This window comes from Periplaneta americana, chromosome 5, assembly GCF_040183065.1.
Source record: "Periplaneta americana isolate PAMFEO1 chromosome 5, P.americana_PAMFEO1_priV1, whole genome shotgun sequence".
Taxonomy (NCBI): domain Eukaryota; kingdom Metazoa; phylum Arthropoda; class Insecta; order Blattodea; family Blattidae; genus Periplaneta; species Periplaneta americana.
In genome coordinates, this window is record NC_091121.1 from 194,806,324 (window position 1) to 194,827,157 (window position 20,834).

At 33.1% G+C, this 20,834-nt stretch overlaps 1 protein-coding gene across 1 annotated transcript in view; it reads left to right on the forward strand.

Annotated features, from left to right (window-relative positions):
* shot (dystonin-like protein short stop) overlaps nt 1–19,769 on the forward strand; it is a gene marked incomplete at its 5' end in the record, with an annotated part of 408,663 nt that extends 388,894 nt beyond the window's left edge. The window contains 4 exon segments of the mRNA XM_069827013.1: nt 4,392–4,448; nt 9,990–10,061; nt 12,491–12,553; nt 17,868–19,769. Coding sequence (XP_069683114.1) covers nt 4,392–4,448; nt 9,990–10,061; nt 12,491–12,553; nt 17,868–18,021 — 346 coding nt within the window.
* Nucleotides 19,770–20,834: the final 1,065 nt, after the last annotated feature.

A 20,834-nucleotide genomic window follows, 5' to 3' on the forward strand; every position in this document is an offset into this window, starting at 1 on the left:
ATGATATGTATAAAAGTGTTCATTTACCTGCCACATTTTTGTTCATTCTGTGGTCTTTTAAATATTACTTTTTATATGCTCGTAATAGGAATGGAAACATGTCTTGCTTGTTTATATTATTTGATACAAGTATGTGCTATAACGTTAAAATATTGAGTTGATTTTTATATTAAGAATGTTATCGCTATTTCCGTGCATGACTCACAGACTGCCGACTTTCAACTTCTACAACAATTTACCTAGTCACCAGTGTAGCTCAGTCAGCTAAGGCACTTGCCTACCGATTTTGAAGTTTCGCTCGGGTGCAGGTTCGATTCCCACCTGAACTGATTACCTGGTTGGGTTTTTTCCGAGGTTTTCTCCAACAGTAAGGCGAATGTCAGGTAATCTATGGCGAATTCTCGGCCTCATCTCGCTATCACCAATCCCATCAACACTAAATAACCACTGAGTAGTTGATACAGCGTCGTTAAATAGGTAACCAACTAAAAAGACAGTTTACTTGAAGTTGTTTGCATTAACAATTTTAGAACGAAAATGTTAATTGATTTACTTCTGCATATTTTCAATTTCTGTGTAATCGAGATGATACTTTAGATGTCAGAGAAACTGAAAAGATTTATACTCATATTGTTAGACTGTTGAAGAAAGGGGCGCAAAAATAAGTACATGTAAATGGCGTTTGGACATTTGTAATGCCCCACCACCCGGTTTGTTTCTCTTATCTACATTGCTCACAATGCAGATTCCAATGTTACGTCATTCATTGCGATCGGTACCTTGTCTCACGTTTTACCAAAAAAATGCATCTAGCTCTGCCATCATTCATATGAACTTTTTCACTCAAAATGGCCTAAGATATCGTATCCTAATTTTTTTACCTTTCCTCGCGAATCACCCTGTATATGTCGGCAGTCTGAAGTTTTTGAAGACTAGAAACATACATACCTAAACCTTGAATAGTGTGTTTGTTGGTTATTATATCTGCTTGTTATTCCCTTAAGAAGTAAAATAGGAAATGGATGATGTCTTAATACCATAACTAAAAAATCATTAACATCTTCATGGCATAACAAAAAATAATGTGCTATAATTAATGATACATATTTAAATCAAATAACATTGCATTGTTAGACATTATTAATACATTATTGCTCCTATTTAACTCTTCCGTTTAAAGCAGTTCCTTTGCCTGAAGAAAATTAAGATTCTGGAACTAGGTAAAATTTTCCCTCAACACTTTTTTCATCCAAAAATTATTTTATTGCCTTATTCATGAAAAAAAGTGGCAGTATATTTTTCTCTGGAATAGAGATCGTAAAGTAACATATTACCGGTATCTAATCAATTTAAAAGCTTCTGCAGAAATATAGAATAATTGATGAAATTATTCCAGCATTTAGGAGTTTCTTCTTTTGAAGCAAACATTTTCATGCCATTGCAGTTTCAAAAAATAATTTGTAGACTCCAAAGCAAACCTTAAAAGCAATACGATAATAGAATACAGAAAAATTATTAGCCATTCAAAACAAAATAAAGAAATCGTATTTCATTGTGGCTGCCCTCATATGTAGGGGTGATGAGAAGTGAAATTGGTGATCAACAGCAAAGAAGGATATAACCATAACTGCAAAAGTCTCCCAAAAACAAACATTTCACATGCCAAAAAATATATTAGACAAACAATAGACAACTTCTGGAAGAAACAAGTCAAAGAGAAAATACAAGAAAAGCAGTGGAGGGATATTGAAAACCTAGGATAAACCTTCCTACACATACATAGAAAAGGAATTTATCTCATATTTATTTTAACTTTTTACACAGGAAAGGAATTTTTCTCATATTTATATATTTTTTTTTTTTTTTACTCGACCTCGGAAATAAGCTCCATTAAAAGTGTGCATAACTTCATTAAACACTCTGTGTATTTCGGTAATTACAAAAATATTTTTGTTTTTAGCAGTTTTCGATACTGGCAGTAAATGCTTATATGCAATACTGTGATTAATATTGCAAGGCAAAAACCTTATCATTGGCATATAGAAATGTTTGTAGGTATGTGAGTGTAAAATTTATTAGTACGAAAATTGCTGAAATATGATCACACAGTCTAGAAATATGATTACGAAGAGGCTAAATTTGTTACATTTTATTTATAATTTTAAGAATGTGGAACTTTTGATAGTGTAGTTGAGATATTGTATTATACAGGCTGTCCCAAAAGTCTCCATACGTAGGAAATATAAGTTCAAAATAAAAATGTCGCATAGTGTGCTCAATGTGGCCATCCTGCTCCTCAGATCTAACTCCCGTTCATTTTTACCTCTGGGATCATCTTAAGTTGTAGGTCTACCAGGAAAAATCCCGAGATTCTCAACATCTGAAAGGTGTTGGGAGAAAACGGGGAATGTCACAAAACATCATTATCGATAAAAACAAGTTTTAATACCAGAACATTCCTGGTTTTTAATCAGTGTACCAAATATCCGTTACCTTTTTTCTGTGATTGGACAGTTCTGCAGTCCAGTTGCCACCTATAGAATGCACTATATACCATGACATCGTTAAAAACTTGACATTTCTTGATTTCCCCCGACACCCTTCATATGCAAGCCCTTATCGTCGATGTCTGTCATGTGACGACAGACATGTTGCAGCTTTTGCATCAGAACACGTTGGAACAAATTCACCGACCTGTGCCTGTGCTTGACCCTTGAAAGTCGTTATATTGAACACATTGTGACATTTTTTTTTGAATACATATTCCTATGTATGGAGACTTTTGGGGACACCCTGTAGATTTTAAATAAAGAATTATCATTCTGGAAATTAAATTAATTGAATTTGGCATCACTAGTTTGACTAGGAAGTGAAGAATTATTTTCATCGAATTCTCTTTAAATGTCTATAAATTTTGAAACTTGTATATTACCAATATTTGACCTCTTAAGGTCCGTACATGTGTTTTCAAACCATTTTGTGTAGATAACATTTTGGAATATTCGTAACAAAACCTAGCGTAGATCAGACATTTAAGAAAGGACAACAAAATTTTACCTTATGAACAAGTGTTAAATTAATTAATTTTTGAGACAAAAACATGATTTCATAATTGTCTGTTTCTTTTATATTCTGTTTTGAACTGATACTGCATATCAAACAAAAATTGATGCCTCTGTATGATATAGGCCTACATATTATGTTAATTGCCAAATCAATTTCTGTAAGTAACATTGACAGGGATAAGAGAGCACTGAGAGAAAAACATATTCTAATATTGTCGTTTTATCAATACACTGCAAATCACATCTTGAATTCTTATGCCAGAAGCATGTGCTTTAATCATTTGGCTAATGATGTCCTTACATCATTCAAATGTAGCATATTCAATTCCGTAATATGGAGTGAATAGGGATGAATTTTTGCTATTTTTTTATTTCTTTGTGTCCAAGAATAAATGTAATAATAAGGCCATGTCTCAAAGCTACATTTTCAGCTGAAGTGAACTATATTGTTGACTAAATAGCCGGATGTGACGTCAGAAGTTATGATCCAAAGCTACATAGTACATAGCAATCAAGTCCGTAGTAGCTAGTAAACGAAAATGCTTGCTTGATTGTTGACTTGTTCACTAAACAAACATGGATTCCTCATCAGCAATTGAGGTTATGAAAACTGAAAATGCTTTGGAAGTGAAATAATGTAAATATAATGTAGAATAACAAGTTAACTTTGAACACCGACATTGTTAGTACCTTCTGTACAATGTATTAAACATTATTGTAATATATTAAGCCCTTATCTTTTCCACATAACTCGTAATGGATCTGCATAAGACACTGCCTTCTTAATTCAGTGCTGCACCGTGATGCCATGGTTTTTAGAAAAATAGTCTATGAAGAAGGCCATGTTTCAGGCATACATGTCCAAAGCTCCCTGGTGTGTAGTTTACAAGTCAGCTAGTTGCTAGTCACTAGTGTGTAGTGTGGACTTGAGCTTTGAGACACGGCCTAAGAGTATTTATTTGTTCTCTCTTTAAGAAAAAAAAAACTTAAACACTCTTTTTATTATATTTAGTCTTTAACGCAAAGAAATAAAAAAATAGTAAAAATTTGTCCCTATTCAGTCCTGCGACCCTGTTCATCCCATTTTACGATTTAGCTTTTACTGTCATGTACATTAAAGTTCCAGAATTCAGTTTCAAATAGTAATTCATATAAATTGAACTGCTCTTAAGTGCTTACAAGCTTGCTTAATTTTAACCATAACAGCATTACTGATATAATTATAGCAATTTATTTTTAATATCTGCACTTTTCGCATATTGAATCACAACTAATTATGGATCTAATCTCAGTAATATATAATTGCACCACTCACATTTATTTTAGGTTAGGAACGATTCATCGAGCTTCAAGTATACCAACGCTCTCTGGTGTTGGCACTAGGTAAATACATAAACTAATCACACATGTGGGAACGTGGTGGTGGGTTTTGGTATACGTTTAACGATAAAATTAATACCAGTGCTTAAATGACAATAATAGTGTAGACAACACTGCCTGCATGCGTAGGATAAGTAACTTTGAGATCTTATTAAAATGGTTCTGGTTGATAGTTTATAATAAATAGAGAAAGAACTTTGCTTGGTGTAGTATATTCAATAATTTATGTTTAACAATTAGCATATAAATGGGCAGAAGTATAAAATATAAACATAGTTAAAATGTATTGTTTCGTCAATATGTTGCATATATTCTAAGATTTAAGATAAATGTTCCCTGCTAAAATAGAAAAGAGTTTTGAGCAGGGAAAAGAAACAGATACGAACTGGTTATGAGGCTGTGAGATACGATTTCTTAACAAAGAAGGAAAGTATTTATATATCTCTGTTCATTTTTATACAAGATTATTCAAAAAGAAAGAGCAGATTTCAAATATTTATTTTAAACGAACTATAAACAGTAGAAACACTTGCTGCACACCATTGGATAGAGGAAGGTTTAAAGTTTTATAGTCCACGAGGTTGCAAGCACTCAACATGCGCATCACGTGTTGCGCGACAAACATCAAAATGGTGGTCCATTTCTTGCCATACAAGAATCAACTGGTCCCTAGTTATGGAATTCACGGTTCCAACAATTCGATGTCGTAGATCTTGAAGAGTAGCAGAGAGGTATGGTACAAACACCCCGTCCTTTATGTACCCCACAGATAAAAATCACAGGGGGTAAGGTCAGGGGACCTGGGGGGCCACACACGATGAATACGATCTTCTCCACCTCTTCCAATCCAACATCCTGGAATGGTGTCGTTCGGATAATGCTCCACTAAAACAAAGTTCATACACTTTCTTTACAGAAACGGCGCAAAAAATATTCACCTTCAGTGAGATCTTGCATGTTCGATGACTACGCAAGGATTTTCAGTCCCTCAAATTCGGACTGGCGAGCAACTGCGGTGGATAGGCCATTGCCGTTTCTGCTTTGCTTATGGCCCCGGATCAAGCATCGCTTGTAACCAAACGTTTAAACAAAAATTGAACCTTTCTCTATCCATTGATGTGTGGTAAATGCTTCTAGTGTTTATACTTCGTTTAAAATAAATATTTGAAATCTGCTCTTTCTTTTTGAATAGCCCTTTACTTCTAATTATAACAACAATCACTATTAAAATCTTTCATAAAAAATTTCTAGTGTAGAGGGCAGGTGGTTATAATTGAAATTAATTTATTCTGAAAAAATTAGAACAAGACCCAGTGTTGGGATAAAAACGAAAATCGTCGAATCTTTTACTTAGGACATTCAAAAACAATTTCGCGAATAAAAAGGTAGTAGTTCACTTTGCTCTACTAGGAGAAGAAATGGCTCTACACCTGTCAAAGAGAGTACCGGCAACTGTAAATCGACAGCAATAGTAAATTCTTTCCACTACAAATATATCATGCACCATCAAAGAACAGGAGCACACCCTAAAAACAATAATTCTCTTACATAATTTGGAAAAATGATGGTGACTTTCTGTGGACGTAAGTCAGTGTAGATTTTCAGAATAAGAATTGTGCTGTTTTGAGCAAAACTATATACATTATTTTAATGTACCAAAGTACATATGATATTTCCATGCAGATATTCTGCGTCATCATACGATGAAAGAGTAATGGAACGGAGAAAAATTCTCTCCGGCGCCGGGATTTGAACCCGGGTTTTCAGCTCTACGTGCTGATGCTTTATCCACTAAGCCACACCGGATTCTACCCCGGCGTCGGACAGAATCGTCTCAGATTAAGTTCCAACTCTTGGGTTCCCTCTAGTGGCCGCCCTCTGCACTATGTCATAGATGTCTATGAATGTAGGACTGAAGTGCACACATGTGCTGAGGTGCACTCGTTGTGAGTGACTAGTTGGCCGGGATCCGACGGAATAAGCGCCGTCTTAAATCACAAATGATTTACGCATATCTATTATTTAATGTACTGAAGTACATATGATATTTCCATGCAGTTATTCTGCGTCATCATACGATGAAAGAGTAATGGAACGGAGAAAAATTCTTTCCGTCGGATCCCGGCCAACTAGTCACTCATAATGAGTGAACCTCAGCACATGTGTGGACTTCAGTCCTTCGTTCATAGACATCTATGACGTAGTGCAGAGGGCGGCCACTAGAGGGAACCCAAGAGTTGGAACTTAATCTGAGACGATTCTGTCCGACGCCGGGGTGGAATCCGGTGTGGCTTAGTGGATAAAGCATCAGCACGTAGAGCTGAAAACCCGGGTTCAAATCCCGGCGCCGGAGAGAATTTTTCTCCGTTCCATTACTCTTTCATCGTAAAACTATATACGTACCGGTACTGCTGATATTATTACTTACAATGTTAAATTTTTGCTCATCTTCTTCGAAGAAATGTATGATTTTTAAAATTGATACTAAAGTCAACGAAAAATAGTACTAAACTCAGTGAAAGTGAAAAACAAGCTTCATTGGTTTGGTGGTACTGATATATAAACTACCGATAACTTTATTTTTATCTTGCATATGGTTCACAAAAAGCTGAAAGAAAAGTTACACTATGAAACTGATTTCGCTTTTTTTTTTATAGATGCTTATTAATAGTTTGTCCGCTTCTTAGAATATATTCTGATAGAGTACAATTACATTTTAAAATTTCTTTATGTTGCATTTAGAAATGCATGAAATTTTCCTTGCCTGCCCCATAATGCACGTTATTGTACCATATGTTTCATATTCCTAATTTCAGTGCTTGAAATGAAAGAGAGAATGAATGAAAAGTAAGCCTACAATAATTTCGAAAGGAAATTTAGAAATTAGAAAACGGGAAAGTTTTATAATTTTTAGTACTAAAGATGTAGATTAGGTTTATAAAATAAAACAATGAATTATAGAGAAGAGATATGATAATATTATTATTACGGTATTATTAGTGTTGTCATTATTATTATTATTATTATTATTATTATTATTATTATTATCATTATTAAAATTCTGGAAGGTTTAATAATAAGAAATTAGTCCAACAACTGGTACTAAAATGGACCATTCATAGTAATTGTTCATTTGAGCACTGTATCCCAAGAGAAAAACCTATCACATAGATCAGTAGTAACCAACTCAACTGCTCTTACGAAGTTCTGTGTGCACTCACGAACAAATGAAAGCAGCATTGGCATTGCAAGCATTGGGACGATCTGCTCTCACATGCTGCTTTTGTGCAGCGAAGTGTGTTCTTGTTTAAAGAGCACGAGTTGGTCATCACTGATTTAGATATATTGTATTGATGTTTACTTTTAATTAATGAATTGGTAATACTGAACATGGATAATTAGAATGCATAAAATTCTAGTAGTATTGTGTATAAGAACATTGTTGTAGTATGAATATTTACATTTTGTAGTAATACATTCTTGCTTAGAGAAAGCTTCTTCTGTAGTAGGTTTTGATGGATTCTATCCTGTTCTTTTTATAAAAAAAAATGCATGCAGTAGAAACAACTGTTCTTGAAATTTATTGTCTAGAAATAAAAATAGACTGAAAGTATTCCTATTTACTCGTGGTTAATAATAGAAGTAAGCTTAAAGTGAACAAACATTCTTTGCTTCTATCTAGATTCAAACCTGTGCTCTTTCATTTTGACTCAGTCATCTGTCTGATCCAACTAAAAATTTATGTAACAGCCATATGCTTTTACATTTTATGATGTTTGTAATACTGTTAATGTATGCTTAGGATATACTTTCACTTCATTAAGATTTTAAGCTTTATAAAGGAAGCATCTATAAATTTGGTAGCAGTATTTACATGATCGTAATGTTACTCATTTTTCTGACTTTAATTGAAAGTATGGTAAAATAATTACCTAATTACTGCTTTTTTATGTGAATAATAACAATCCTCCTAAGTGGAAATTGTTTTTTATCTCTCTATAAATTATAAAAATCATAAAATGAAGGCGATTGTTTGTTAGAAATCGTTCAGATTTCAAGAATAGTACTGAATCCTGCATCTATAAATAACAAAATATTTTTGATAATTGAAATATTTCCATTATAATACACCTAGAAGATCTAATTTACGTAGTTTCAAAACAAATTGCGCACGCAATAAGGTAACTCTGTCAACATGGCTGTTCTTGAGAGGTTATGGTTAAATTTATTAAACATTCCTTGACTACCGGTGCGTAATATTCTTCATTTGTTTTGTATGATTGTACTAGATAAATCGTGTTGATAATTTTATTATCGTGCTATATGATTAGAATTTTGATAGTAAATTCTCAATTATTTTTAATAGCTTGTGGACACTATGGTGAAATAATGCTGAAAACTTTTAAGAAAATCCACTTCGTTTATTTTTATGATCTTAATTATAGTTGAGACTGTTTTAAATGATCTAACCATATAATCAAATTGGGCTAACTTACGGAGTGTGAATGAGTTGAGAAATATTTTTTGTTTTTAATGCTGTTTTCTTGATTTTAAAATTTTAAGCAGTTTATTGAATAAAAAAGCTCCTTGCACAACAGTTATTGTCAGATAGGTTTGAAACTTCTCACAGAGGTCAATTATATGTTGATAAATAAAATTTAATTAGCATTTGTATGAAATATTAATATTAAGTTCCTTCGGAGCATATTCATATTGCATTTAGATTAAAATATACTGTATTGATAAATTCATGAAATCAAAAAATTTATTGTGATTTTCTGAGCTCAAAAAGCTAATTAATTTCTATTCCCATGACTATTTTCAAGCTTTTGAGTCAATAGGAACTAAAATATATTAAAAAAATATAATTTCAAAATCATTAGCCCTAATGGGACAAAATTTTGTACAGATGATAGTATTGTAGGTTTATGAGTTTAAATTTCACAAATTTGTATGAAAATGATTTTCTGCCATGTACATATAAAATTCTTTGAAATATCCTCATTGGTTGCTAGACGTCTTCAAATGTTGATTTGTTGTGCTTCCATTTCTTCTGGTTCATTATATAACACACAATTTAGAGATATTAATATTCCCAGCCTATATATAAATGTTTTCAGTAACAGATCTAAATTTTGCGAACAGTTGATTTTCCGTTTTTCATTTTTGATTGTGGATTTTGCTAACGTTAATATTGCTCCTTAGTGTTTTAGAAGGTACCTTTGTAAAACTTTGTTGACATTTCGTACTTTTAATCACATGCTTCTCGAGAATCTATATGTAAAATTCTTGTTTTATAAATTTACTTCGTTATTTGTTAGTTATAATCATTCTTTTGTTTTCGTTATAATTGCCATATATAATGTGAAAGTGACTTCAGTGACCTGGAATGAAATTTTTTACGAGAAATGATTGTATAACAGACATATGTTAAATAGTAATAACTTATGTTGACATTGTTGCCATATTGAGTGCCCATATTCTATGTATAATAATAACAGTACAACATACTTACTTAATGTTTTCTTTCCTTTCTAATATCAGCCGCTCAAGGATACCAGTATTTGTGGGTTCGAGTTCCGTCGAATCACAGCTCTCTTCTTGTCCTTCTTCTGGGTAAATTCTCGGTGTCTGTCTCTGTTGTGTCGTGTGTCTTTGTTTTGTTAATTGTCAACTAACATCTTGTGGGAGTTGAAATTATTGTAATTTTTGTGGGTATTAAGTCTGATAAATGGTTTTTATGTTATTCAACCATTGTACAGTGAAAAAAAAAAAGAATTGTTATTGTCAATTTTGCCTTACACCTTTTTATACGAACAGTCTCTATAAGAGTTTTAGTATAGGTACTAGTTTTTGTTTATTACATATTATATTCAGTGTTGGTTTTGGCGTTACAAAATTCTGTAGCTTTCATATATAAATTGTTTATAAAAACTCTTTTACTAAGAAAAAATTATTTAATATTAGACATGCTAATAAATTTAATAGACTTCCCTGTTGACTTGGGATATTATGAAGTCCACCGCTGTGGGAAAATGATTACCATGTCTAACTGTGAAACAAGTGACCCCAGGTTCAAATTCAGGTTGGGACAGGTTATCTGGTTGATGTTTTTTCCGAGGTGTTTCCTCAACCAAATGAAGCAGAATTGCTGGGTAACTTTCGGCATTGGATCTTGGACTCATTTCGACATCATTTCTTCACATGCCATTATCATTATTACCATAGTCTGCGTTGTGTAAAACAAAATTGCTATCAAATATTAAAATGTTTTACAAATTTTTTGTTCTTAATTAAAAAAAAAACAAACTCATTGCTAGAAGCTGCAATACAATTACAGCTCTCTGTTTAAAGTTATTTTTGTGTAGTTCATCGAAAGATAAAAAGACCAGCACTGAAACAGATATGGATAAAGTAACTACCCTTTCTAGCATGATAAGTTTTAATGATTTACTCAGTTTGATAAGTACAGACTTCTTGATTTAAACGTCCTCACAGCATTACTACTAAAACTTCGTTTATTATGTGTACATATTTATTGTTTGTGCCTTATTATGACAGCCTTAAACTTAACATTCACTGCCTATTTATTTCCTTTCACACATATACTTTTTAAATTAAGTACACTCTGACTTTTATGTGTACACGATACAAATATCCAATTCCACTGTATCCAATTTATAGTACACAGCTGCTGTTCAGGATTTTATGTAACACTGATCTGTTGTTTCTTAATTTTCAAGCTTCACATGATCCATATAATTTAGTATATAGTAAGAACAATATTTCAGTTGTAATTTTTTTACATATATAAAATTATTTGTGGTATAGGTCAGTGTCTGTCCCAGCTTCAAAGGTCTCTCCATCCATACCATGAAATGATGATGATGATGATGATGATGAAAATTATTTCGGAATATATAATTTATTTCTTTCACATGTTAAAACTAGGTTTAACTTAATATTAGAGGAGAAAAATTCGCTCCTGTGCCGGGGATCGAACCCGGGTCCTTGGTTCTATGTACCAAGCGCTCTCACCACTGATCTACGCCGAAGTCCGGATCGAATTCCCCTCCTCCAGTGTTTTTCTCTTTGTGGCCTGACTCCAAGTTGGGCACGTTGACATTTTATTAAATCAACTGCCATTATACAAGGAGCTCACTCAGTTGAGTGACTTGGTGGCCGGGATTCCACAGTAATGTGCACAGTAATCTGTATAGAAATATGCACTGTTGCTAGAAGAATTTATTAAAGATTATTATTTTATTGGTCCTACAGAATATATCTGTTATGGTAACAATTAGTATTAGAGGAGAAAAATTCGCTCCTGTGCTGGGGGATTGAACCCGGATCCTTGGTTCTATGTACCAAGCGCTCTCACCACTGAGCTACGCCGAAGTCCAATCCACATCACCAGAGAAGGGGAGTTCGATCTGGTGCTGTGGTTTGGACTTCAGCATAGCTCGGTGAGAGTATGTGAAAGAAATAAATTATATATTCCGAAATGATACAGTGCTAAAAGTTGTCTAATCAAGATGTATATGGAAAATTATTTTTGTTAAATTTCTTCAGATTACGATTTAATTTATTATTTGCTATTACATGAGTAGTTTTTAATCTTAATTTATTTAAATTAGGTGATGACAGGTACTGCTTCAATTAATGATGATACAGCATTGTCAGGAAAACTATAAATTTGATTAAGATTTTGGTGCTAGATATTCACCATATTTCCAAAGCTTGCATAGGGTCATCTATTTTGTTTTGACTTCATGAATAATCTTGACTACAATATATTTGACATGAAATGAAGGTGTATGCATGAATGTTAAAACCATTTAAATTACACATTTCTTTTTAACATTTCTTTAAACTTTACCGCACAAAAATATCTCAAACATGTTTAATTTGCACGAATTTGCATGCTCAAGGGCTGTAAAATTCAGGAAGTTTGGTACCTTTTACAGCTGAGTAAAATGCTTGAATTGCTTTATTAACACCTTATGGCGCATTACTTCTGGATTTGCTTTCTTCTTTCAATGCAGACGTTCAACTGTTAGGACGACTTCTGCTTCTAACATCCCTGTCCTTGCGAAGGGATATAATAGGTAACTCTCTATTTCCTGATTTCAACACTTCATAGGGTTTACTACTAATTTCATGTTTTCGTCATTTACATAAAGGAGTTGGTCACCATAAAGCAATCGTTTCAATTTGATAATGAAGTACCGTTTACAGTAAATGCCTTCCACTTTTTTTTTTTTTACAATTTCTCCTTGGCTTGAATATATTAAATATTCATTAAGGGGACATTTATTAACAACAATTGATATATTACTGAAGGTAGGACTTATGTTTCAGGTGCGAGTCATTTATTGAGGAGGAGAAATTTGGTTTGGATGTTTTTTTTATTGCTGAAATATAAAACGTATTCATTTTTTTTACCTCTACATTTATTCCCTACATTCTACTTTATGTTAGATTCACATTATTGGTCTGTGGTTCAGTGCAAGAACTCCTTAACGCTAAAAAAAATTAGATAATTTATTTATTTTATTTATTTATTTATTTATTTAACCTGGTAGAGATAAGGCCATCAGGCCTTCTTTTCCCTTCTACCAGGGGATTACAACTACAATATTAAGAATACAATTACAATTATAATTACAATCAATATTAAATTTACAAATACAATAAAAATCAAAGTACTAAAAGATTAACTGATTAATAAAAGCTAGACAGTTTATTGTAAAAGTTAAGAAGAGAGAAGAATTTCTTTTACTGATTAAGTAAAAATTAAACCTACTCTACGCAGTAAGAAAATGCTTAATAAGTTTGCTTTTGAACGTTACTAAATTCCGACAGTCTCTGATGTCATTGGATAAGGTATTCCACAAATGTGAGAGCGAGATTGTGTATGATGATGAATATGATGATGTCCCATGTGTTGGTATGGCTAGTATGCGGCTATTTTGCATGCGTGTGAAGAGATTATGATATGATGACAGGTAACTGAAACGGGAGGCAAGGTAGGTAGGTGTAGAAGTGTGAAGAACTTGGAGAAGGAGAACAAGAGAATGAAAATTTCTATGTTTGTTAAGCCGTAGCCAGTTTAGAGTTTGGAAGGATGGGGTAATGTCGTCAGCGCGATGGACATCGCAGACGAAGCGAACACAAGAATTATGAACACGTTGTAATTTTTGCGACTGGTTGACATTGAGGTCGGTCAGTAGAAAATCACAATAATCGAAGTGGGGCATTACTAGTGTTTCCACTAGTATTTTCTTGAGTGATAGCGGGAGGAATTTTAGAATGCTGTTTAAGGAATGTAGAATGGAAAGTACTTCTTGGTAATATGAGTTACTCCAAGGTTTTTTTTAACACAGGAAGCAAAAGGGATTATTGTGTCATTTAACTTGACTGGAAGAGCAGGAGTAATGTTGCATAATAGACGTTGATGTCCCACTAGGATTGCTTGTGATTTTCTTGCATTGAGAGTCAAACCAAACTTTCTGGTCCATGCAGATATAGATTCAAGGTCCTCGTTAAGATTGTGTATTGCGTCATTGAGTGAGTCAGGGGTTGTATGGATATAGATTTGTAAATCGTCTGCGTAAAGGTGATGCTTATAGCGCTGTAGAGATAATGTTATTAATATGGATCTAAACCTCTTGTTATGATTGTTATTTAGGCCTAAGTATATCCACATCACAGATAGAGAGCTGAAAACATGGCAATAAACTGCTTTAACATTTTCTTTAATTTTTTAGCTAACAAGCTATGTTAGAATTACAGAGTTCTTGCACTGAACCACGGAATTTCACTTCCTTATGAGTTTGCTCCTTCTTGATTCTACTGCCATATTGTGATATGGTTTTCTGTAATCTCTCGTGTTCAGTTTCAGTCAGTTGAACTTTGCCAGTCATAATGGCATTTAAAAATAATATTTTTTCCCCCAACTCCTCACCACCCTCTTCCTCATCGCCTGAAGACAAAGATAGATCATCCTTTAGAGCAGTGGTCGTCAGCATGTGCTGAAATGGGTAAAGGGTAAGAAGTGTCTCGGAATATGCACCATCGTGCAGAAGGGAGCGAGAGAGCATACCCGCCAGCAGCCACGGTTGCATGATAGCGCAATGTCTTATCCACGGGTAAGAGACGCTAGCCCGAAGGTGCACTGTGCTGATGACTGCGGCTTTAGAGCGTCGTGTTTTTCTTGCATAACCACTAATAAAATCTCAGAAATTTAAAAAGTTCAAATGAAATCTCTACTCATAAATAATTAGCCAACAAGATGTGACTGATATAAGCGTAATTTTAAAACTTTAAGTGCTTAATATTTTATTACATACATAACAGCTTATCCTTTCATGTTATTAAAGATGTATCCACAGTATAATGATCATCTTAATCCTTTTCTTAATATAAGAAGATGTAAGTAAAGAAATTCCGTTTCTCAGAGAAAACAATCTGAATGAAAAATGAAAATGCTAACTTAACCTGTTAAAGGGCGCCAACTCCTTTATAATATGTCGGATCATCAGAATTTAATTAAAAAACTATACTCTTATGTGTCTTTAAATGTAAATAAACTGATTTTTGTATATTTATATCGCCCCTATTATGTAAAAAGGATCCAAGTGATTTTTCTAAAAAATAAGAAAAAAAAATTAGATATACTGAAAACTAGTAATAAACTTTAAAATTTGAAAGATGTTATTGTTGCAACTAAGAATAGTTGTTATTTTGTATTATGTAAGTTTCGTAGCTCAAATGGTTCATTTGCAATGAAAATAGAAGTTCGGCTAAGATAAGTTTTTTTTTTTTTTTTTTTTTTTTTTTACTGCAAAATTAATGATTTGTTGGTTGTCACTTTTTACGAAAGAGGGGCGATATGTACAATGTTCAAGGTAAATGTAAATAAATTTCTTAAAAGATTGTATCTTATAAATGAAAAATAATTAGAAATATTTCATTGTGGCGTCAAACTCAGAGGAAGACAGGCTTCGGCACGAATCAGAGTCATGTGGTTATCTTGGTCTAGTCACGGCCATCTTGACAATCGTATAATATAAATACATGTTCAAAGTTCTAAACAAAAAACAAAGGAATTGCTATATTAAACTCATGTTAAATGTGCATTATATATAAACTTGTTCAATGTTGGCCATGTTATGACTAAGAACATACGAATATTTCATTGTGACGTCAAACTCAGAAAGATATTATTTTTAAAGTACGATTTTACCTGAGAGGATAAAAAGAAGATTTTACAATGAAAAAAAAGACGAACGTAATGTTAGGATTTTCAATGAAAGAGAAATATGTTAGCTCAGCTAATTGAAGTCTCTAATTTTGATGTTTTATTTTAGTAGCATATTAATTACTTAAATACCTACCATTCTATTTCTGAGTTTCATTTTCTTTCTTCTTTATTTTTAATGTGATAATCACTGACATATACATTACAAAATTGTAATAGATTTACATTATATTATGAAAGATAAATTATTGCAGAAAATTAATCTTTATAGCTTCCACCAATTAGTTCAAGCTAAATATTCAGGAATTGTGATGGTCGTGCATCTTATAATCTGAACATTTCCACCTTAAAAGTGTTGAAATAGACGCAAAAAAATCAAATTGTCTTCTCGTAAGAGCCAAAATTGAACATTTAGTGATTTGATGTTTTAGGCCTATATTAATTTTAGCATGAAATTTTTATTTTGATGATCCTTCATATATCTGTGTGTTTGTGTGTATGCGCGTGTGTGTGCGTGCACAAATCTCTGTAATATTAAGAATTTTGAAAACATTGATATTCTTCTTAATAAAATATCTTTTGCATCAGAGTGATATAAAAATATTTAAATAACTTTTAAACTTTGCAATAGAATATTGCCACTTATTTCTTGTCTTTAGCATGAGTGACTAATCATATTAACGATACTACAATTAATTCTTAATTATATCATCTAATAATGTAATTAATTAATTGATTAACTAGTGGACTTACTCGTGTTAATTATGTAAGATTTGTCCGGCTTACAGTTGTTTCAGTGCTTCACACACCATCTTCAGAGTCTACTAGATCACGGCGTCATCTCGAACTTCTCTGTCTGTTATGTGGGTGTGTTTGATTGTTGAAAGGTGTTGAAGAGTGGAGTCAAATAGTGTGTGTGTACTGAAATTGATCTGTGTGTTGAGAATTTGATCGGGGTATGTTTTAGTGTGTTTGTATTTTTCGTATTATTCTAGTGTGTTGAGTTTTTGGTTCTTGGGTTGTATGTGTAGGGTTTCCATACTAAAACACACCCCGATCAAATTCTCAACACACAGATCAATTTCAGTACACACACACTATTTGACTCCACTCTTCAACACCTTTCAATAATCACGGACATGTAAATCTTACACATACAACCTAAGAACCAAAAACTCAACACACTTGAACAATATGAAAAATACAAACTAAAACATACCCCGATCAAATTCTCAACACACAGATCAATTTCAGTACACACACACTATTTGACTCCACTCTTCAACACCTTTCAACAATCACGGACATGTAAATCTTACACATACAACCTAAGAACCAAAAACTCAACACACTAGAACAATATGAAAAATACAGACAAACTAAAACACACCCCGATCAAATTCTCAACACACAGATCAATTTCAGTACACACACACTATTTGACTCCACTCTTCAACACCTTTCAACAATCACGGACATGTAAATCTTACACATACAACCTAAGAACCAAAAACTCAACACACTAGAATAATATGAAAAATACAGACAAACTAAAACATACCCCGATCAAATTCTCAACACACAGATCAATTTCAGTACACACACACTATTTGACTCCACTCTTCAACACCTTTCAACAATCACGGACATGTAAATCTTACACATACAACCTAAGAACCAAAAACTCAACACACTAGAACAATACGAAATATACAAACACACTAAAACACAACCCGATCAAATTCTCAACACACAGATCAATTTCAGTACACACACACTATTTGACTCCACTCTTCAACACCTTTCAACAATCAAACACACCCACATAAGAGGCAGAGAAGTTCGAGATGACGCTGTGATCTAGTAGGCTCTGAAGATGGTGTGTGAAGCACTGAAACAGCTGTGAGCCGGACAAATCTTACATAATTAACAGGAGTAAGTCCACTAGTTAATTAATTATATTCAAGTGTTAAAAGTAGTGTACGCAATGTAATTAATTTCAAAATTATGGACTTATATTTATTTGTAGGAATATTCTTTTATTTTTTTATTTTTTTTTTACAGTGTAATATTCTTCAGCTCAGCTTGCTAATAACAGTGTAGTGATGCACTGCGTTGTGAATATGTATTTAATACGAATTCATTTGTTTGTGATTTAGGAACCGCACACCATCGGGCTCAAGTACACCCATTCCAAGTGGCGCCAAAGTGACTAGGAAGGCATCTGGTGCCTCTGATACACCTACGGGAACATCACGCAAGAGTTCTAAAACCACGACACCCACCGAGTCACGGGCACCCTTCAAGCTTTAGAAATAAATATCGAATAAGTGGCTTTTTGTTGTTTTATTAACACGCAAGGCCATTTGTTACTGAAATAAGACAATTCTCAAATCAAAATATCCTAGTTTTCTTCAAGTTGCAAGGTGTGATTTGAAGCAGCAAGAATTACATAAAAAAAGACAGGTTTTTTTTTTTCCATTATTGTCTGTGTAATCATGTATTTATAGTAAATAAAAGTTGCTTATTTTGTGAATCTTCATTTAGGATCTTTCACATTCATTTCTGTTGCTTTATACACCTTGGAACTGAGAATTTGAACACATTTGTTATAATTTTCGAGGGACCACTGTGTTGAAGTTCTTAAAAAAAATCACTGAAAATGTGCAAAATGTCCCTGTGAGAAATGGTTTTTGTTAATTGTTTGATGTTTTATTTTCTAAGATTATTTTTATACAGCATCAATCTTTTTGATTTAAAATATGAGGTGGGTTGTGTATGTTTTGTTACAACCATTATTAACTTGCTAATAATAATAATAACACGACTTAACTGCAATATAAGATACACTCTAATGGTAATGGAGCAGAAGCAGATCCCAGTAATAGCACTCGTTCATATTGCAGTATCGAAACAGTAATAACAACAATTACGTAACAATATATTCTGCTTCGTCACACCTTTTATTTTTAAACTTTATTCGAATAGAGAAGAGCATAATTGTAATGTAATTATTAATTTATAACTACGTAATTTAAACGAGTAGAAGTTCTGAAAAAAAATATTGAAGTTTTGTTACTTTAACATCAAGATGAAACACTAAGGTTCAGGGGTTATGTTTTCCATCTATGTAAAATAAATATGTGCCATTGCCGTCTTGTTGATAAAGTAACCAAGCCTAATTTATTTACAAACTGTAGGAAATAAATCAAATGTGCTTTAATTATACTTTGTTGTACTCTTTCCACAGTCATATTAGAGCTTATATATATTATTTTTATTAACATTTTCACCTTATTGCCACAAAGTCACTTTTTGTTTTATTCACCTCCTTGTGATAATTTTTATTTCATTTTAGTTGTATATTAACATTATCATCATTGCAAATTATTTTCACTTTGTATGTTTTGAATCTGTTTTGTACGTAAATGCAATCATTGAGAACGGAAAAACAAATTGTGATTTGTCGATTGATCGAGTATGACCATGTTTGGTCGCTGTAAATATTCCTAGAGTAACGTCCATTAAAAAAGTTGCGAGAGGAAGTGTGTGTGTTAGTCAACTTTTCTGTATAAAGATTTTTTTTTTATTTGTGAAGTATTATTGAAGAAAATTGAATATAGAAAATACATGCACAAAAATACATGTTAGGTCTTCATGTATATTCCTTATGTTTTGTAATATCTTTTCTTACAATTGTGCAATTATGTGAAAGTTTTGTTCAAAAGAATAAGGCTGGCTTTAGTATTGTTATAAAGTAGTAAGAGAACCAGCTTGCAGATATTATTGTGTTAATTTGGCTGATTAGTGTTTAAAAAATAGACTGTAGCTTCCCCCCCCCCCCCCCCCGTATCCCAGAAAGTGTTTAATAAACATGGGAGAAAGAGGTGCATGAATTTTTTTTATGTGCAGACTTCCTTTTGTACGAGTATTTGAATCTGTGGTGTTTATTCGATCGATCGAGCATTATTGCTACACATGCTAAAGAGAAAGTCCTGTAATATTGTATTAGACTTAGTTATATATGTTAACAAATTTGCTTATTAAATTCTCACAATTGATATAGGTAGTTATTTCTTTGTACAAGTAGAATACCTGTTCATAAAACCCGGATTGCTTTTACTTTTGCATCTCGTTTTACAGGAATAGTTCTGGCTGCCATGCTTACAATTGGATCCGAATTCAAAGCCAGATGAAGATAAATTTCTTTTAAAGAGTGATAATAGATGATAATAGACCTTAGCCTGGATTCCTTCAGAAGGGAAGAACCCTGATCGATAGGCCTACTTTATTTCTGGACGTCTGTTGTTCAGCTTATGAAGATCCACATGTTTTATAAAGTAAATCTCTCTGGTACTAACATTTCATAGAAACTGCAGATCTCTCCAGGATACTGGTTCGTGAAACTGTAGACACAGTGGTGGCTGATTGGCTGAGGCAATTGAGGCCTGGCCTCAGTCACTTCGCTTACTTAAACTCAAATTTTATGTTTTATATAGCATATTCTACATACAGCAGAGTCCATATAGGTCAGTTTTTATCTGATGCTTTTCCAATTCACTGCGGGCTAAAGCAGGGAGATGCACTATCACCTTTACTTTTTAACTTCGCTCTAGAATATGCCATTAGGAAAGTTCAGGATAACACAGAGGGTTTGGAATTGAACGGGTTACATCAGCTTCTTGTCTATGCAGATGACGTGAATATGTTAGGAGAAAATCCACAAACGATTAGGGAAAACACGGAAATTTTACTTGAAGGAAGTAAAGAGATAGGTTTGGAAGTAAATCCCGAAAAGACAAAGTATATGATTATGTCTCGTGACCAGAATATTGTACGAAATGGAAATATAAAAATTGGAGATTTATCCTTCGAAGAGGTGGAAAAATTCAAATATCTTGGAGCAACAGTAACAAATATAAATGACACTCGGGAGGAAATTAAACGCAGAATAAATATGGGAAATGCGTGTTATTATTCGGTTGAGAAGCTCTTATCATCCAGTCTGCTGTCCAAAAATCTGAAAGTTAGAATTTATAAAACAGTTATATTACCGGTTGTTCTTTATGGTTGTGAAACTTGGACTCCCACTCTGAGAGAGGAACATAAGTTAAGGGTGTTTGAGA